At 45.2% G+C, this 20822-nt stretch overlaps 1 protein-coding gene across 6 annotated transcripts in view; it reads left to right on the top strand.

Moving 5' to 3' along the window:
- Window positions 1-20822, top strand: part of raraa (retinoic acid receptor, alpha a) — a 148870-nt gene that overhangs the window by 99673 nt on the left and 28375 nt on the right. The window contains exon 1 of one of the 6 annotated variants that reach the window (XM_080873917.1): window positions 7959-9050. The exons of the other annotated variants lie outside the window; for them this stretch is intronic. Coding sequence (XP_080730043.1) covers window positions 8873-9050 — 178 coding nt within the window. The 5' untranslated portion in view covers window positions 7959-8872. Of the gene's footprint in view, window positions 1-7958; window positions 9051-20822 lie in introns of those variants that run through there. 6 annotated transcript variants of the gene reach the window in all.

Here is a 20822-nt window from a genome sequence, read left to right as displayed (position 1 = left end):
ACTCTTCACCCTTTTAAACCACTGACTGGGAAAAGTAATGTAGTGTAGCCGGGGCATGTAAGGTGGAACAATGGCTCAAAAATATTGAATAAGGAGTGAAAGGGAGCTGGGGTTTGAATGACAATGGGTCAGAGCTGGCGGTGAGGACAGATGATGTGGGGTGGGGGGAAGATGGTCCAGATTGATGACAGATCTCTGCTGGTTAAATATTATCAGGCTGCTTTTTTTTCTTTTTTTTTAATCTATCAACACCCCCTCCTCCTGTCCTGGTATCACACAGAGAATAGCAAGATGTGGTCAGCTAATGATCTGCCCTTCTGAGCCATTCACTTTTTGTATTAGCCTATTTACTTACTTTAGAGACACTCCCCCCTCTCTATGGGTTCACAACACAGATGGTTTGGGTAGCCATAGCGACTGCCATTGGATGCCATCAGTCCAAAGCCAGTCTGTGCTCTTCTTCTTCTTCTCCTTTTTTTTTTTTTTTTTTTAATCACAGGCAGGCCCAACTGCAAAGGCAGCTCATTTCAAGAAATTTTTCTTCAGCGTGAATGAATAGAAAGAAATTAGCAGTGCCTCTACCCTGACTTTCTCACAGATCTGTTCATTTTTTTAAAAAAGGTTCCTCTTCTCTATTACGGTCACATTTCACTAGGATTGCAATGATATGCGCAACCGAGTGAAGCAAAAGCACAAAAGTTTCTCTGTGCTGCCAGATGCAAATGCATTTTTTTAAACATATGATAAGCCATGTGATGTTAGTTTTGCTTTCACTAGTTCCCTTTTTTTTCCCCCACCTCAATGTTTGTGCACCTAAATGCCAAGGGTAGGACGAGCCAATGTCTGAGGGCAAAAGGTTTTCCACTGATATCTGTTTCACGTGCCAGTTGTGTGAGAATGACGCAGCTCTATTCTACTCCCTGGGGCTACGATGAGTAAACCTTTTGACTGCAGTAACAACCCCACATACAGTGAATATCTTTGAAGCTGACCCGTATGTGTACCTCTGGGATTTGTGGCTAAATGTGGCTGCCTTTCATCCAGTTAACTCCTCTGTTTCTTACACACTTACACATATATATATATATATATATATATATATATATATATATATATATATATATATCTCAGGGAAAGGAGTATAGCTGCTCCGTCTACTTTCACTGCACCCCATTCTTTTGAAACGCTGATGACTCCCTCTCTGCTCATTGCTCTGCTCACTTCTCATCTAATGTGCCGGAGTCATCCATTCCATTAACCCTCCTCCTTCTTGCCTTCCCAAGTTAGAATGAGGCAGATCCCCAACCCCCCATCCCCTCTTTCTCTCTCCCCCCACCTCTCTGTAAAAGGCAGGCCAGCAGGGGCCGTGGCGGTGATGACGGCAAGGGGCATTTTTCATGCTCTGAGCCGCTCTCCCGAGGGCCTTTGTTGTCCCCACCGGCTCCCAACTTTGCTGGGTAAGCTGAGGATTTCACACGTTTCATCAACATCCAAATTAGATCGGCACTTTTTGAACATTTCATATCATTTGGCAGAGTTGTGCACAGACACCGACATGCATACAAGCATTAGAAAACAGGTTGCAGCGAGAAAGGGCGCCCAGAAGAGAGAGAGGGCAGTCAACTTTTATGAGAGAGCGAGCACAGGATTAGAGCTGTATCGCAAATAACTCCCAGCCCACTCCACACACTGCAGACTGTGGTTTCAGTGAGTGTTGACTACACATTTGGCCTGCAGTTGTCCAACCTTTTGTGCAGGTCGTGGCACACATTCATCCTTTGTGCAACAAGCACAACAATTGGTGTGCCCTGTCTGTACTGGTGTTAGGGGCACTGCTGAAGCGGAGGTCAGTCACCGAGGCATCATAATGCTTTGGGCTGGGCACAACAAGAATGAGGGCAATCCACTTAAAGTGAACCACTAACCCCCTCCCACCACCACCACCTCCCATATCCCCTCCAGGCCACCACGAGCATCACACTTCTGAATAGAAAACAGGAAATTGGTCCTCTGTAGCACTTCAAATCCTGAAGTGTGAGAGAGAAGGCACCAAGAGGGAGTGGGGAAAATACTTAGATCTCTAAAAGAAAGAGATGAAATGCTTTCAACCAGAAAAGCAGACAGCATGGTCATAATCAAAAACTTGAAAGAGATGCAGAACATGCTTACTTCTCCCCCCCATTTTATCAGCACATCTCTAGTTTTTGAGAGCTCTGATTTAAGACCACGAGATGGAAAACCTGGATTCAGGAAATGCAGACATGGATAAATGAGTGTAGCTTGAGTTGTAATTGCATCAGTAATGCCAGTTTCTGAGTGAGCTTTGGCAGAGCAGAGAGATTATTCTTCCAGCTTCCTGCTTCCTTGCCTTTTGACTCTCCCTCTGCGCTTTCTTGCAAGAGCTCATCTCCTTTCTGTAACTTCCTTATAATATACTTCGCCTGCTTCTCACAGTTTAGTTAATTAGTCAGCAGCTGCAGGTAAAATATGAGTATAGAAGGATGTCATCCAGGAACGTGTATGCAAAAGCAAAAGCAAGGGATGCATTGCAGGGAGCACTGTCAAAATGAGCTAAACATTAAATTTGCAATTAATTTCCAATCTGTGTAATTGATTACTGTAATTAACACAGCCGTCAGCTTTGAGAGTGAAGTTATTGGAACTAGCCGAGGTGGAACTAACCAATGGCAATCAACTAAAGCGCTGGGCTGTAAACATCTGAAGTTTTTCACTTTCGGGAGTCTATGGGGACTGGGACTTGCTTCAACTCTGTTGGCTTCACTTTTCAGCCCTGGAGGTTGATAGCTTGGTAGCAACGTGTCGGGACCAGTCCAGACAATATACCATACGGGTATGATGACTCTGCTGACAGGCGCACATAATTTCAAATCAGGATAATGATTATCAAGTCTCAGTCAAGGTTTGGTTACAGTTTGTTTTCTCTGCAATGGTTTCTCTGTGATTAATCATGGTTAATGTGTGAATAAACACTTTTTTTGTAATTGATAATCAACAAAACTTATAAATTTGCCAACAAAACTTCAGGAGGAATTTGACCATATTTTCTTTCCCCTTGTTTTTCTCATTTTCTTGCTCTCTTTGTTGTTCCTTGTTTCTGTGCTTTATTCTCTCTTCTTCTTGTCCTTTTTTTTCTCTAAATAGAATTAGCCAGTATCCGTCTGAATGCACTAAAACATCTCCCCGTCTCTGACATCTAATGGAGGCCATTCCAAGTCTTGGATGACTGATATTGAGATATCCTTCCTCCAGGGTAACATCCATAGCAATTTTCTCTTGATTTGCTGAGTGATGGACTTGGTGCAAAGCAACATAGACCTAATGATCGTTGAGGAGATGGCTCTCTAACTCAAGGCTGTAGAGTGTGGACAATTACAAGCTATACAATAAGCTACGTCGCTTACCTCTTCTCTCTCTCTCTTTCTCGTTCTCTTCCTCTGCTGAAGTATTTCCAGAATGCCGCCGGCCACGATGGATTTATGAGTCGGCCATACTTTGGTAAACACCGATGGTGGGCAGCTTTGTCCTCCCCCCTCTGTGATATAGTGAAGGTCCCCCATAAAAAATGGGAAAAACCAGGTTACGGCCACCATAGAGCTGGGCTGAACAATAAAAGGCTTTATGGGCAGATATATGCCTGTACCATAAATGCTGGAATCTGCTGTCGGAAGGACATTAAAGGGATAATGACTGGGGGGGGCTAAGAGGGTCCTTTTAGAAAAGACACTCTTTCTCACACACACACACACACACACACACACACACACACACACACACACACACACACACACACACACACACACACACACACACACAGGATGGCAAAGCACCAAGGCTGAGATCTATAGACCAGTTTAACTTTAGGTCAAGGTTTGTGTGCGTTCATGCGTGTGTATGTGTTTCCATTAGATTGACAGAGGGAGGTGGAAGTGATACAGTTGTTCATTGATAACTGGAGCTTGTTCTCACATTGGAGGGTCGGGCCCTCATTACGCACTGGCTCAATGTCAGGGAGCACAGCTGCTGGGTTTGGCTGGTGCTGCCTGTACAGGCTGCACAAAACCAGCTGTGCAAACAAACACACACACGGAAACTGTAAAGGCAGTAAGGGGAACGGAGTGGTAACAGACGGGCCACGGAGGTTCAGTTAGACTTGAAAGCAAACATGCGTAAACCCACACAGGTATGCACGCCAAAGATGTGATTCTAGTTGGAGAGTGACAGGAGGAAGTGGTTGCCAGGGCTATGCTAGTGATAGGGGTGGGGTGGGATTACGGTGCTGATCAGTCGTGGGATAATGCTGACATACAGAGAGCCCGTTTTGTCTCACAGTGTGACAGAGACCTGAACAGACTCGATCACTATCTTGCCGTCTCAAATTAGGACACATTTCAACTCCTTAAAGTGCTTCTTCTCTGAATTCTCCACCGCTGTGCTGCTTTATTAGGCCGCTGGGAAGATTTAAGAAAGATAGAAACCTTTGCCGAGGCTTGCCCCCACTTCTTTATCGTCTGGGCATTAGCCATCTGCTGGCACATGTGCAGGAGTGCTTTGGGGGAGGTGAGCCATGAGTGCCTGTGTTTGTGTAGTAGCCACTAAGGCAGACAGGAACTCTAAAATTAGGCCCAGGCCATTCTAACTGGAACATTTCTGGCCTTATCGTGTCAAGAGATGGCTATTACCCAAGCCGACTGTTGTCTGAGCGATACGGCAGGTCTGGTTGGTTTTTCTTTCTTTATTTATTTTTTTGTTTGTTTTGCCTGTTTAGTGTCTCTAGGCAGCCAGAGCTCAGCAGACTTTTCCATGACATTGAGACAATTTGATTCTGTTTTGATTTGACCATCATGTCCAATAAAGAGCACATTGTGCAGGATGTGTTCGTTAGTCACAGAGGACAGAAATGATCTCCAGAGTGAAGGTAGCAACACAAGAGCCAAGGGCTGATTGCAGATGTAAGTGGATCGTCTCCAGAAACAGAAATTCTCACTCATGCTCTAAAGAAGGATACTGCTGAGTCCACTTTGTGCACTTACACAGGACTTGTGCTCCCCCCCACTATTGCTGTGCGCCATAATCCAAATGACAAAACAACCTATTGTTTGTTCTAACCTGTCTGCCCATCTCCTTGGGGAAGGAATGGCAAGGCGTGCACTTTTTACAGCTTCCTAGTGCCCCTGATTGGACTCAGAAAGAAGGAAAGTGGGGGCAGTAAAAATAGTTTGACACCCTCAAGGTCCAGCCAGCAATCTCCTCTTCTCTCTTAGCCCATAAAACTCTTTGAATTCTCTCCTAAACCCCCCCACCCCCACCCCCCATTTCTCTCTCTATTTCTTCACCAGACTCTCACTTGCAGCTTTGCTTCAGATCAAGGTTGTTATGTTTGCCACTCGTGGTGTCTCCCTATTATTTTCAGTTGCATAACTCTTTCTGCAAGGCCCCTGCGTCTGAATGCAGCTTTGATCAGGTCCGTGCATCGGTTTGGAGTCGGCACTTCACGCACCCTCACTTTGAAGCCCGAGCGACGAATCTGAGACTGGGTCCTCAGCGTCAACTTAGGGGATCGAGGCACAATCTCATTCTCTCTGGCTTTCCAGTGCCAAAGTACTTTTCCATGTTCTCAGGAGTGTGGCGCTTGTTGATGCTGGAACAAGAATAGCCACTTGAACTGGTGTGTGTTGATGTGGGCTGAAACCTGTGTGTGTGTGCGTGCCTCTCGTCCCTCTCCCTCTTTAACTTACCACTCTTACTTCTGCTGTTGTGGTACCAGCCGTCAAGTGTATGTCCTGGCTCTTATATTTTGACTTTCATGTGAGAGTGACATATTACATATTATTACTGGGAATAAAAACCAGTCCTAATTTTTCCACTAATGCAGTGTAACACACTCAATTCTCCAACTGTGTACTCAGCGGAGTCCGCTGTTCCAATATCACCTTCTCCTGTGAAAATTGCCACGTATTTACTCTTAGCCACTTGGATATATTCAGTTCTTTTTTTTCTTTTTTGACTTAATGGAGTTCCTCTTTTCGCTACAAATAAAAAGCTGTGGGAAAAGGACTGTATGTCAGCCTAATCTTGTATTCTCCCCTCTCTTAATAAGTAATGATCAGCAGTCTGTTATCTCTCAGCTTGTTTTATGCAATCATGGGGTATTACCCAGGGATGAATGCTCCCTCTTCAGAGAGGAAAACAGAGCCTGGAAAATTAGCATTTTCTGACAACCATTACTCACTGGGCTAATCCTGTCAAGGAATGTGTGGCTGCGCTATCAATGCAGACGAGGGGTCGCCATGGCCCAGGCCTGCACATCGGCTCTTATCAGGCAGGGTAAACACACTAGGGGCCTGCATTAAATAAGTGTCACAGTCACTGGAGGCGGAGCAAGCCGAGCCCCCCTGCCAGTGTGCAGATAATCCCTTTCAAAAAAAACAAACAAAAAACATGCTGGTCAGACCCAGCTGTGGCCTGTGGCTCAGGTGTAGGGAAAGTGGGGGAGGAGAGGTATTGTCTCGGCTGTGGTGTAGGTTACAATACAAGCCACTCAGGGTTTTTTGGCCGTGCTTGTGTTTGCGCAGATACATTTCACAAGATCGGGTATCAGATGTTCACTGTCCACCCAGGCAGTTTTGGAAAAGCTTTGCGTCCACATCGAGATACCAAAACAGCTCGGAAAGTGTCCTCCTATGTTCTCGACTTTGTCAGGGACGTCCCACTGAGTTATGAAACAGGCAGAATTTGCTCTGTGTGTTTCGAACGTTACATTTCTGCTTTTACATTGTTAAGGTTAAAAAAAAACCCCCACACAGTTTTGTATGTTGGTGCCTGGCCTTAATCTCTACTATTATGCATGCACAGACAATTTGGGCCAGCAGCTGTCCTCCAGATCACATGACAATCACAAAATTACAGGCTGGGATTTCTGAAGCACATAAGGGGAAAAAGGCAAAACATGAGAAGTTTGGATGCACTCACGGGGCTACAAACTTCATTGCCACTATATTTTATCAGCACTGATATTAGCGTCAGCTGACTGTTCAAACTGCTTTTATAGTGTGAGTTTTTGCTATGCCTCATGGATGACACAGCTGCAGGGTTTGCTTAATAAGCTGGAACAATGTTACCTGGAATGTTGCGGTATAAAGTCAGCAACTCCGAAAACAACTTCCTGGACTTCTTCTAGCTGTAACTAAACTGTGAGGGAGGAAAGAAAAAGTTAAGCGCCCTGCTACTATGACTGGGTGACTTTGGCACTTTTTATCCTTGTGTGTGCTGTGTGAACCGAGGCGCCTCTCTGGGCAGCACCAGAGGAAAAGTGTAATAGTGTTACACTGGGTATACAAGGTGGGAAACCTTGAATAATGTGGGGATGAGAGCAAGCCAGAGATCCGAGTCAGCCAGTGGGTCACCAGAAGGTGAGGCTGCCTACTTGCCTGGGTTCAGGAAAAGTTCAGCCGCATAGCATTAGGCAAATTAGGGAGACCGCGGCCGGGGGAGAAGAAAATCGGGAGGGTTAGGGACTGATGAGGGGAAAGGGTCAAATTAGTTGGAAGGAGGAGCCCAGTAAAGAGTGAGAACATAAACGGGGACTTCCAGGAAAAAGAAAAAAAGAAACAAGAGAGTTAGATTGTGATATAGCAGCCGCTGTGTGCACAATCACTCTGTAAAGACACGCAAGACTAATTACTGAGCTTATATAACTTAATCATGTCCTCAAATACTTTCCTATTTAAAGCCCTCGCTGCTCAGTTTGACGGCGGCCGGCGGGCTCACCCCCCAAAAAGAAACACTCCCGCAGTGCCCGTGTTTCGGGAGAGGGAGATCCGTCGTGACGTCCCTGAAGGGGTTAAAGAAGGGGCGGAGCAACGCATGAAAGGCACCGAGGGGAAGCAGGAGAGAGGGGGGGGGAGGAGATAGAGAAAGAGCCGAGTGGAGGTGGAGCCAAAGCTCTCAGCTGCTGTGCCTTGTCACATTTCTGCAGAACATGATAGCCGCACGGTTTGGTGTGGGAATGGTTTTAGGCTTCTCTTCCCCGAATACAAAACAAGGCGGCGCTGCGCGTTTTAACGGGAGCCTGGATGTTGGAGAGCAGGGTCTGAAGGAGGGAAGCGGCCGCTCGTTGTAGTGCAACAGAGTCTGCGAGGCTGGGGGGAGGAGGAGGAGGAGGAGGAGGGGGGACTGGTTCGTTTTACGGAGCTGACAGGAGTCCACCCACGACGGGCACAAACGGGACAACCGACCGTAACCCAAAAGGACAAACTGCAACTCTGCGGAATTCCCTCTCCTAATATTTGCGCCTGCAACACATTCCCAAATCTCCCTGCGCTGTCCACGCAGACTTTGGAGATTTGTGTTGTATTTATTTAAAGATTTGTTTGGACTGGGGGTTGGATTTATTCTTTGTCGTGTGGATACAGCCTCATATGTTGCTCTGTTTGAGCAGCGCCGTAAAGACAGACACCTTCTGTTGAAGTTATTCGGCTCGTCCCCGATTTTTTTTCTTCTTCTTTTTTCCTTTTCTTGTATTTCTGTTGTCGAGTTTCTTACCTCGGACACAACGCAGACTGCTCTTTGAGATTATGTTTTCATATCCGATCAGGCGCATTCGGACACCGATTCATCCATCGGTCTGGTTTTCGATCTTCACATTGCCGTGAGAAGATGCCAAATGTTCCGATGTCCCTGCTGTGTTTGGATTTACCACTTTCCCCTCGATTTTAATGCAGTTTCCCCCCCTCCGTTCGGCACCGCTGCTGGTGGCGAGCTGAAAACCAACCCCTCACAAACAATTCGGGTATTTTGTTTTTGTTTTTTGCCCTCTTGCTAATATTTCCCCCCTGCCGTCGCCCTGCTTCATATGATGTATGAGAGTGTGGACGTTGTGGGACTGAATCCCAGCCCGAACCCGTTTTTAATGATGGATTACTACAACCAGAGCAGAGGATGCTTGATCCCGGAGAAAGGACTGATGCCCGGGGCGCCCCATCCGTACAGCACTTCCATCAGGAACCAGCACTGGAACGGCTCCAATCACTGTAGGTGCTTTTTTTTTTTTTTAAACACCCCCCCTCCCCTTCATCTCACTAATTGGTGAAGTTGAACCCTCCCTGTTAGTGTGTGTGCATAATAATCACTATATTTCCTATTTTGCGCTTCCCAGCACACGCCGGTCGCATGTGAAACGATAATTTGAAGGCCTTTTTATTCTGGAGTTACCACTTCCATTATTTAAACCCCATAATATGTGCTCAACAGCGCTGCACGTTATCACAATCAGTAAGCCGTCAATGCTGCAACAGGCCTATATATATTTGACCCACTTTCGTCTCTCTCGTTTCTTTCTGAGCGTTCGCTCAGGTTTGGGGTTTTTCCCTCCTTCTCTTTCCTGCCAGTCTGTTTGCGCTCTGATCCAGGCCACGCTACCCGAAGCTTTTGCGTTCCTGAAATCTGCACTTAATGCAAACCAGGTTTGTGCAAGCGATGCCAGCGTTAATCAGATCAAACTTTCATGCCAGTGTTATCCCCTGGTCCTCTGGTAATCTGGGAAGCTGTACCCACAGGCCAAAGTTCCTCAGCAGCAGCACCATGGCCTTCACCAGACAACTGTATCTGTTAAATGTTGAAAGCCTTGCACTCATTTATTTATATTTAATAAATAATTTGAAGTGATGTTCTCGCATAACTTTATTTTTAAAAAAACAATATTTCAGTTAGTATGATTTTATGTGTAGACTCCTGTGCTAGGTAGTGAGGATAGCAGTCTTTATAAATGACAGGTTTATTGTGCTTTTATATCAGTGAGATTTAGTTTAGATTGATGATACGTTCATGCGTTTGCTGTATGATCTCCTTGGGTCAGTATCCGCCAGCAGCCGTGGGAGATTTAATTTTGCTGATAGCATATCTGCTGCAGATATGAGAGAGAGAGAGTTTTATTGCAGCAACAAAGTATAGCAAGAGCTGCTTCCCATTCTTTACCTCAGTAGAGCCAGGCTGCATAAAGCGTGAGCAGGCCCTTTTTATAAAGGGATAGCTCTGTTGTCTTTCACTGGTGAAGGAGCTAAAAAAAAAAGGCAGGAATCTCCACGGGCTCTTAAGGACCAATTTCCTCCTTGTCTCAAGACTATAGAAACGCACGACAAAGGGAAATTTAGACAGGAATTTCTAATGTTTGGCAGCAACAACAAAAGACAAGCAGCCATAACTATTTTGTACGTGCTGTAATCTTTTCTTCATCTTTCTCATCTCATTATTTGTTTTGAAAAAGATCTCTCCCGAGTAAAGAGGCGAAGCCCGTACATTTTTTTTTCTAAACAGATATTCAAAGAGCCTGATAGTATTTATTGAACCGGTCCATTAAAACAGCTCTAGTGGTGGCATTGATTCAAACCATGTGAGCTCGTCTGAGGGGAGACTGTGGGGGTTTGGCCCAGGAAAAGACCTCTGATCCTTTACTCGACTCCACATTGTTTTGCTCAATGGAGGAATTGCAGGGGGAGAGTGAGAGTGTGTGTGGGTGAGGGGTAGCATATCTGCTCTTTGCCTTACTGCTTGAATGTAATAAAAAATTTAGTGCACAACCAGAGAACATTGACGGGAGGGTGTAGAGCAGAGAGGCGCAACATCCGTAAGTGTCATCACGTGGCTCAGAGGCTTATTGGATCATAGGGCTAGAAAACAACCCAGACAACAGCGCGAGATTTCCTCGTCACTCCCCGCTCTCACGCAGGAATCCAAATGAGCCAGATTCAAAAAAATCACAAGACAATCCCATAAACATCTGTTTGCTTTTTTGTTTTTTGAAGTTCACAGAGAGTAGTGTCATGGTATGTTCCTCTGCACTTTTCCTGGTAGGTCTTACCATTTTTTTTTTTTCTTTTTACCCCCTCTGTGCTTTTCTTTTTTGGTCCTCTGTTTTTTCAACCCCTCCACATTGGATCTATCTAGTCATTACAGGCTTCACAGAAGAGCTTTCTGGCTCTAAGCATGCACTCAGTGCCATCTTTGCTAAAGTGAATCTAGCCTAAAACGGCCTTCTGGACCCACTAAGTGAGTGGGTATAAATCCACATCATATGGGTGCTTCATCCCAGTATTATTGGTTCTTTAACAAGGCCATATTATGCTTTTGAGCCTACTCCCTTCCCTTTAGTGATATTAGTGATAGTGATATTCCTTCAAATTGCTTCTTTTGTGCATTTAAACATTATAAAGTCCAAAGCACACACCAATGGGGTGTAATTAAGTCGTACAGGACTTGCTGTTGCTCAGCTTGGATTTACTGACATTCAGATTTACTCCTCATTTTCTTACTTGTATCACCAATATATATTTGAATTATACCTGTCTAGCTTAAGTCATGGAATCAGCAGCTTCTTCCATTGTTATTCATCTGTTGGAGCCCCTTCATGCACTTCATTAGACATGGCTGTTTTGAATCTGTAATGCTATAGTTAAATGACAGATGATCACATCTCTATAACTGTTTGTTCTAGAGACAATATTAATGATTTTTGGAAAGAAGAGAAGTCAGGTTTTGCCGGGATATTCGGTGTATCACGGTAACACAATTCAGTTGTAAGTACTGCTTTTTGAATACAGACAGAAAAACCAGCCCTGCCTAGATTTTCATATCCCCTCAATCATTTTGGGCTAGAGAGAAAAGAAAGATGAGCATTATTTTGTCATTTTACAGTCAGAATTACACAGCAAGTATGATACTTTGATGATAAAGGGTTAAGGCCTACAACAGCATTCGTAGAGTAGAGGTTATGATACATAACCAATGTTCAGTGCTCTTTTGCCAGGCTAGCTAACTAATCATAGGAGACTGGTCTTTTCCCGAGGGGATCCTTAAAGAGACTGAAAGGTGCAATATGAGAAAGATTATGTTTCCATTTTACATCAGTTGATATAATCCAGCACACTATGAGCCTGTAAAACGAGTTCTTAAAAGATGGTGTGTATTAAGAGGTTTGACTGTTTACATGTAGCCTCTGTTTATCACCAGGTTGCCCAGTCATAGGCATTGTGTGCTGTTTGTATTTTGGTTCTACTTGGAAGAAGGCTCTGAATGGCTCAGGTGAAAAGTGTGTGGCCTTGCAGATTAAATCCACTTGATTTTTCACTGAGTCACAGTCAGAATCCTTACAGCGGTTATAGGCTCATGCACGAAAGAATGCACGCGGCTTTGCTCACATGACTGTCACACACTAAAAACTGGGGATATGGTGGAAAGGGGGGATTGCACGGTAGGCTCAAATGCTCTGCAGCCCATGGGCGTCTTGCTCTTTGGGGTATATTTTTCTCAGGCTGTCTATAGTGTAAAAGAATTAGTCACTGCATAGAGCATATGTGAGATGGAGAGCAAAGCATTCTTTGTCATGTTTGTCTTCTGATGATGAAAGATGATGAAAGTGCGCTTACATGAACAGTATGTGTCTTAATCTGAGTTGTTTGATATTTAGTCCTTAAGTCCTTGTCCCCCCCTTTTTTTTTCTGGCTGTAAGAGCAGTTTTTTGAATTTGCATTTTTTTAAGTTTCAGATTTACAGGCAAGTCCATTTAGTTTTTTCTGAGTCTGCAGTATCAGACAGCACCACAAAAAGCACCCGTAATTGTTTGTGTTGTGAAGCAACACTGAAACACAGAAAGTGGGTGATGTGTTTGGACTTTGTGCAGGAGAACAGATTGTGTCAGCCTTACGAAAGAAATGCAAATATCACTTCCTGCACCTTTTCTTTCTATGTGCATTTTTTTTTTTTATAGTGCATGCTAGAAACTGGAAAAACATGAACAACAGAAAATAAACGGTGAGTCGGGTCACTAAGCAGAACTGGCTAGAGTACTGTCGGTTTCTGGCACAGAAGTGTGTGTGTGTGGGGGGGTTCTATCCTACAAGGGGAAGATCATAAAGTACAAATTTTATTTTCTTGGAACAATCAAGGATTTCTTGGCAAAGCTACTTTAATAACATTACAGCTTGTGACTGTTTATATAAGGCAGGAATGCAAATTCCAGGCCTTAGTATTCCTGAATGACCATGCCCTTTATGCGACTGTGGGGTCCCTGAGTCTTATGTTTTTTGCTTGAACACAAATGTGTCTTGGTGCCATCATGAACATCAGGATTTTATTGTGGGGCTTTATTGGTCCGGACTTGATGGGACTGGCAGAAATGATGCACAGCTCTGAGACAAGGTCATCTGTTCTTCTGGAGAAGGAAAGCGTTAGGCAGTCTCCTCATTTTGCCACATCTATCTAAACCCGATCAACCAAAGGTGATTGCGATTTAGTAGCCTGCATGCCTGGGACATCACAGAGCGGGGAGATGTGTGTGGGTGAAAGAGTGCAATCTGATTGTCCACTGGAATACGCTTGCTCTCACCTTCAGGGTAACATCAATAACAAATTGTGTCATCAAGGTATGTTTGCAATGGCAGAGGAGTGACCGGAGTTCAGCATTGCTCCTGCCATTCTCCTGGGAAAGGCTGCAGGGCAGCATTTCACAACCTGCCATCACTTGCTCCCAAAAACGGCACCTTGCCACCTACCTGTGGAGCAGTCGTTGCCCTTTTAATGCAATTCAACAGTTACTTACAACAGTCGCTGCAGTAAGTTTACCAAGAGCAACAAAGATGCGTGTTTTTGTTTGTTTAAATGCCCGTTGGCTCAGTCACTCCACAAAGTGTAATGACTGGGTGTGGTCCCTCACCTTGAACAGAGTGGCAGAATAACCGGCTTTTTACTTCCAAACACTGCTATAGCTGGCTCGCAACTTTGATGTTGTCTTGCAGGTGGCGCGACGTAATGCCTTGCTATTGCATATCGAGTACATCACGGGTTCAGCATATTCTTGTCTGGGCATTTCATTTTTTCTTTTCCTTTGTGCACACATGAACGCACGCTCAAACCAACTGATGGGCCTCAGCTTGTTTGCGGAGAGAATTAGCCGGAGGCAAAAGTCAGAGTGTACTGTACACCAGTTTGGTTTGCCGCTAAATCCCCAAACAAGGGTTGGTGTACACTGCAAAGCTGACTTTGATGAACAAAGCAGTGCAGACAGAAAAGATCCAGGCAGTGTCATTGATTCATCAGGGCTTAAAGGAGGCAGCTGATTGCAGCCGTTGCGACAACAGGGCTGTAATCTCGCTATCAATAATTACATTCTCCCTGGTGTCAGCACCGTTACACACACGCACGGGGCTGGGAGGGACATCAAAACTGTTCAGGTTAAAGGGGGATTCTGCCCTCTAAAATATTCATTGCTTCTTCATTTAAATCAATTCTGCTCTTCAGGGGCAGTCAAGCGTCAACTGTCAGAAATTGAGCTGGGCCTGTTGTAATCACTTCTTTACTTATCTCTACAGATGGCTTGTTCGCAATGTGCTCTGCATGGCTAGCTCACCGGCACTGTCTCCCTCTTCCCCTCTCTCTCCCTGCGCTTCCCATCTCTTCCCCATCTCCATGTTTTATCCCCACCCTCCCACAATGGAACACACATAAATTCATCAGGGTATTGAACCACGGACATTTATCATCCCAGAATTCATCTGCGAGGCATTTTCATTCCTAAAGTGTGTCCTTTCTCACACTTTATCTTCCTCCCTGTTTCCCATCTCGTGGTGGCATTCTCCGCATGGCAAGCCTGAGCCGGGCAGTCAGTGTGGCGATTAATCTTTAATGCTTCCCTGCCCTAATTTTTCCTCATATTTTACAAGATTTCCTGCCCTCCAACCTTCTTTTTTTTCAGCATCCTCTATATATAGAGTGATTACATGGAATGTTGCCTTGTTTCATCAGTTGCAGAGGACCGCTGCTTGCCTCTGCCTCTCTTGTGCAGTCAGCCAGGCTCTCTCAGGCCACTAGCTCCAGGCCAGAGCACAGGACTGCTTGCTTCCCACCAGCACACTCATCCTCAGTTTTTGCCTCTGGGGATCTGTGTTAGCATCACATGGATGACAACCGTGCACACCTCAAGTAGTTCACACACAAACGCACACTTGCACATGCACCGCAGTGGAATGCCCGCCTATTTTGAGAGCGGGACAGCGAGGGGGGGGGGGGAAATAGGTTAGAGGTTAGTGTGCTAAAAATACAAAAGCCTGGCACTTTCACACGAGCGGGACAAAAAAATAGCACCGTGTTGCTGCCGTCTCAGTTGGTGTTGTTAACTGAAAACGAATGCTCTGTCACAGCTCGTGTTTGCGTTGAATGCAAGGGGGGAAAAAAATCAGCACAGAGTCCTGAATCAAACCTGCCCTTATTTATCAGCTGCAACAGCATGACTGCCATTGTTTTCACCTAGTGAGTCTGTGTGCTCCCCGGTGACACCTGCTGTAGCAGAGACTGCCTTTTAAAGGCTGTTTTTATAGGGCAGGTGTTCACATGTCCCTTCAGTCTGTGGGCAGAGTTTCTCAACACTGTAGCATTTCAACTGTGCAATATGCAGCCGTGAAACTTTGCACATGTGTATTTGAGATTAGAATGAAGGTCAAGTTCAAACACCTGTGCGATCCGACCCACAAGTGCAGTGTGTAAAGGGTGTGGGAATGATAGCTTTACACCGCCGTCCCACATTGTTTTTAATTTGTAATCTATTTCATAAATCCTCAGGTGACCCATCCTCATCCTCATTTGGGCTGTCAATATAAAATATTTGGTCTGAGAACGCATCTCAGCAGGTGTGATCCCATCACAAAATGTTCCGCAGTTATTTTGTGCACATCAAAACAAAATCCCCTTGGTTTCAACTATGCTTTTATTAAGCCAGCAGGCCAGCTCCTAACATAGCAAACGGTCTCGGTGTTTCTGATGATCTCATTGTAGTTAATAACTGGAGTCTGTTTTCTGGTTTATATTTAACCTGCTATCTCCGTTTCTAACAAGCCCCGCAGGAACATACAGAGTCGGAGGAAGATGAGACCTGTTCATATGTCTTGTCTTGATTTATGAAAGCACCTTTCTAAATAACATCAGATGTCCATGTTGCGTAGCATTTCCTCTGTGGTTCTCTCTCATATCATCCCAGCCAAAGGTCTGCTCAGCATGACTCAGGACTGTCTGGACACCAGTCTCCTCTCTTTCCCACAGCCCCTCTGAATCGCTTCATATTCATTATGTGTCTGGCTGCAGCTCGGCCTCTGACATTTGACTCTTAAAGACCCACCTGGGACCAGGATGAAATAGACTGCCAGCAGTGTGGTCGAGGTGGGAAGGAAGAGTATAGAGCTGGATAGTGATGGATAGGACAGCATGTCCGACTGAAGGGGGCAGACGGGCTCGGGTTACATGCCACTTGTTCCCCCGTAACCACGTTTGATATGTTTGTGCTCTCTGTGAGCCAAGAGATGCATCCTAGCTGAGCAGCTCCAAACCAGTGCGGGTTATGAAAGGTGACGAGTGCAGACTGAAACAACTCGATCCTGTTTGTTACGAGTGGAGTTGCTGTGTTCTCAAAAGGGAGGTGGTATTGTCTTTTTAAAGATACGTCTAACCTTTGCTGTGACCTGCTCTCTCTTATCTGGGCTATTGTTATTGATGTACCCTGGCTGATAGTAAGGAGAGAGCGTTTCTAGGCCCATATCATGTTAATTAAATGGTTATGTCAGATGCCGAGGTCCTTTCTTTGTTCCGGGGAAAAATAATGTGCCGGAATTCCTTGCTGCTTGTTCATTTTGCTGTGAGTGGAGTTAAGTCAACAACCCTCAGGATGACACGCACTCTCTTCTCTGGTTAAAAATCAGACACAAATGATTCTCTTTTCCTTATCCTTTCCTTATTTTTTTTTTTCTTCAAAAAAATAGTCCTGTTTTCATGGATATCCTTTCAGTTTAAGGCTGGGCTTACGGGGAAATATGCAGCCATGCAGCTCAGAGGGTGCATTCTGTTATTCCATGAGATTTTTAACAGTAACCTGTAGAAGGCTTTTTATAGTTGGCTGAAAAGATGAAGGAAACGGAGAAAAGTGTATGAAGAAATAATTTTCTCCACTAGGTTTGCCCAAAGATATGATGGAGCTCACTAAATAATTCAGTTGGTGTTCCAGTGTTGGACTTTTGCTTTGTTTTGACCATAGTCTAACAACCTTCAAATAATATTTTCTGTGCTCCCAGTGATAGCATTGTGATCAAAGAGAAGTCCTCTTTGTGCTTTGCCAAGGAGCTCCTACACTTCTGATTTTAGATAGCCCTTCCCCTCCTCTCGGTCTCTGCTTGAGCCCCGGAGCTGACTAATGGAAAAGGTGACAACATTTTGAACTGGAGTTGTCAAGCAGCTCTGCATGGTGCTCTGTTGCAAGTAGTTACCAGTCCCCCCACCCCCTTGTAGCGGCACTGTTCAGTGGCACCGCCGTGACGTGACACCCCGCTTTGCCCTCGCGCCATACGTGGGAAACCTTTGCACAGCGCTGCTGCCACTGTGGCAGTTCCACAATAGAGCCAGATTATTGTGTCTGGGCTGTCAGCACCTCTCAGCTGAAAGAAATTGAGATGGAGGTAAGGGGAGGGAGGAAAAAGAGATCTCAGGCGCAGGGAAAAGGAGGGGGAGGTGGGCAGGGGCTGGCATTTTCAAACAGTAATCTCTGTGGAGCCTTTCAGGGGGTTTAATGTCATTTTTTTGGTCTCTGGATTTTTGGCCTTTTCTCCTTCTGAACAAAAAGCAGCAGAGAACAAATGGCAAAGGAGGAAGAGGGGCAAACGAGTAAAGGGATAAAACTGGGAGAGGGAAAGAGAAGGGGAGATTCTTGGCACGGTGACTCATATTATTAGTGTTCTAGTGCGACTGATAGAGACTTGGCCTGCATCCATTAGCTGCCAACAGGCCAGTGTTGGGGAACTGAGTCTGGTACAGAATGACCTATATCCCCGTCCTATTTACCACGTTACAGCACATTACGCCTTATCTTGCCCATCTCTTTAGTCACTAACTTTCTTTCCTTTCATTTAGTTTCAAGTGTCATCATGACACAAAACGCCCTCCTGTGATCTTCCTAATGTGTGCGAGCCAGTTGGCCAGCATTGTCACAATGTTTGTCAAAACTTAGCCATTTCATTTATATTCCTGTTAAAAACTGCTGCAGATAAGTGGAAAATAAAATGTTAATAAAAAACCTGCTAGTACTTTAGAAAAACAACTTTTGCACGCTGTCTAGATGTTTGTCCAAATTTGCTCCCTTTGGCTACAGGCAGGAGTGGCAACACTAATCTTCCCTGTCCTGTCTGAATTATAACGCAGTAACGCAGCGATTAGACACACACCTACACCCTGCTGCAGGGGTAACCAGTTAGGTTGTGAGAGAGAGGGGGGGGGGGCTTTCCTGGCTGTACGCCGTGCACGTCTTATCAACCTGCAAACCTCCTTGATGGCTGCACATATCCTTGAAGCTAACGAGAGAAAAAGTCAGCTCTCATATACATTCACTAAAACCTTTCATGGCTGTAATCCCCAACTCCAAGAAGAGGTGCATGGGAATCTTGGTCAGCTGACTTTAAAGAGAAGAAGAAGTGAAGGAGGAGCTATCGCAAGGTTAAAGTCTAACCCCCACCCCTTCTCCTAAAGCCTGCTGGGATTCTCCTTGGGCTTGACATACCCAACCCCACCTGCCCTCGCTGCTCAGTGGGACGCTTCATCACAGGCTTCCCCTGAGCTGGCCTACTTGGGTCTGTTTGATCTCATTGTGGAAGAGGCAAGCTTGCCCGTTGCCTGGCAGGCAGAGAGAACTCCTTGATGCTCGGGGTAGAGGAGGTGGAGCAGGCTTCAGTGGAGAGGCTTAATAACTGTATTAACATCACGGGCTCCCCCAGGACGCACACCTACACAGCAGGGGGGGAGGGTGGGCGGGCGGGCGGGCAGCTCTGTAAATCTGCTTTCTCTTGCTTTTAAAACTATGGCCTAATTTTCTCTCTGCACTCACTCTCGTTTGAGTTCAGTGTGATTTATAAATGAGTTGATTTTGTTTTGTTTTTTTCTTTTTAAAGCATAAGAATAAACACACAGTATGTTCTACTCATCCTTCGGGCCGTGAATCTTTTTCTTTCTATGCAGCTCTCATCTTCTCATCATCCCTATGCTAAACCACTTCCCCTAATTCTCCACTTCCTCATTTTGTCCTCTCGCCTGTCTTTTATCTAATGATTATGAAACACCCTGCTGCTGCTTTTTATTACTGATTAACATTATTGTTTCTCTGAACATCCCTCTCATCACATTGGAAAAAAATTTGCCATTCAGATATATGATAACAAAGAACGCTGAATTAAAAGTACTGCTGTCTTTCCTCACCTGCGTGCGCCGCTATTCATGACAGTACACCTTATCTCTTTAATTATACATTGGAAACTGTTGAATAATTGACGGGCCCCACTTAGCTTAATGGACAGAGTTAACTGGGAGTGGCATACATTGCTATTGCAGTGGAACTGGGTCGCAGCAAAACGAGACCCAGTCGCCCCCGAGGGTCATAATGAAGCCCAGGTCACAGGGCTGGCAGAGGCAGCAGTTGAATCGGCAAAGGCCAGCTGGGGTTAACTGAACCCTGGGGGGGGGGGGGGGGAAGGACAGGAGGGAGAGGTGGAAGCTTTAACACCAGGCTAATCCAAGCGCTTGGCTTGGAGCACAACTGTACTCATGTTTTCACTTTTAAACTAGTTTGACAATAATGGCGACCTCACAAAACTTATAAACTAGATTGTTTTTGTTTTTTTTGAAAGTCAGTTTCAGTTTTGTTACTGTTTCTTAAAAAAAAGAAGGAAAAAAGGGAAGTTGAGGAAGATGTAGTTACTTGATGTTCTATGATAAAGGCTTCCATTTCTAAGAGGCAATGTCGTCTGACAAAAAACAGTCCCACTGACTGGTGGGCAGCCATATCACAGGAAATGGTGTGTGGTTTATGTGTGTCTGTGCTGTGATCAAATGGTTCCCCCAGGTTATATTGAAAGGTCAGGGATCCATGCAGGAAATTAGTGTCTGCAGAGACAGAGACAGCACCCACAGAGAGGGGAAGAGAAGGGAAGAGCACGACCCATACCCGAGGAAGCTAAACATGTCCTCCATTAAATTCTAGTAACATCCCACTGCACTCCCTTAATGACTCTGCCTGCTGTCAGCAGCCATTTGTCCTAAACACAGAGCAAACCTAATGTCCCAGCGCTATTGACATGCACCTCTGCTTTTGGGTTTTTTGTTTTTTATTGCGATGGCACTGACATCAAATGCAATTGAATGTGCCTCCTGCTGCCTCCCAGTTTTACCCCTCACTCTGCTCACATCTTCGCCGAGGAGCCCCACCGACACTGTGCACCAGACATTTGAATAAAACGCCTGTCATCACTCATCATTAGGGGGCATGAGCAGGAGAAGATTTGGCTGGCTGTGCAGCCTTTAGGGGAACTTTTGTTATAAGCTGCTATTCTCGTCTTTGGATTTACTCGCATTGCTTTATGCAGAATGGCTCTGTCAAATGTGCGGCCTCGTCAGGCAATGATATAGGCTCCAAATCTCTGTATATGAAGGATGGGCAGCCGCACTAAATTGCATTTAGCTTGTTTTCCTCTGCGTCTGGCAATTCTGCATATGTCAGCTGTCTCCGAGGGGTCTTTAGGCCACTCTAACCACTTTGCCGATCTAGTAAAAAAAAAAGCCCTTGGGTCATAGCATCTTTGACTTCTTTAACAGACTAGTGACAGGATAATGGCACGCCTGCTGCATCATCTTGTCCAGACTCTTGCAGATGCCTCCATTTACATGCACAATGCCCTTTTAACTCTAAAGCTGACATTGGTACTTTTAGCTAATTTATGAAGGGAACCATG

Source organism: Rhamphochromis sp. 'chilingali' (assembly GCF_963969265.1).
Source record: "Rhamphochromis sp. 'chilingali' genome assembly, chromosome: 22".
NCBI lineage: Eukaryota > Metazoa > Chordata > Actinopteri > Cichliformes > Cichlidae > Rhamphochromis > Rhamphochromis sp. 'chilingali'.
This window is presented reverse-complemented; position numbering and strand designations above follow the sequence as displayed.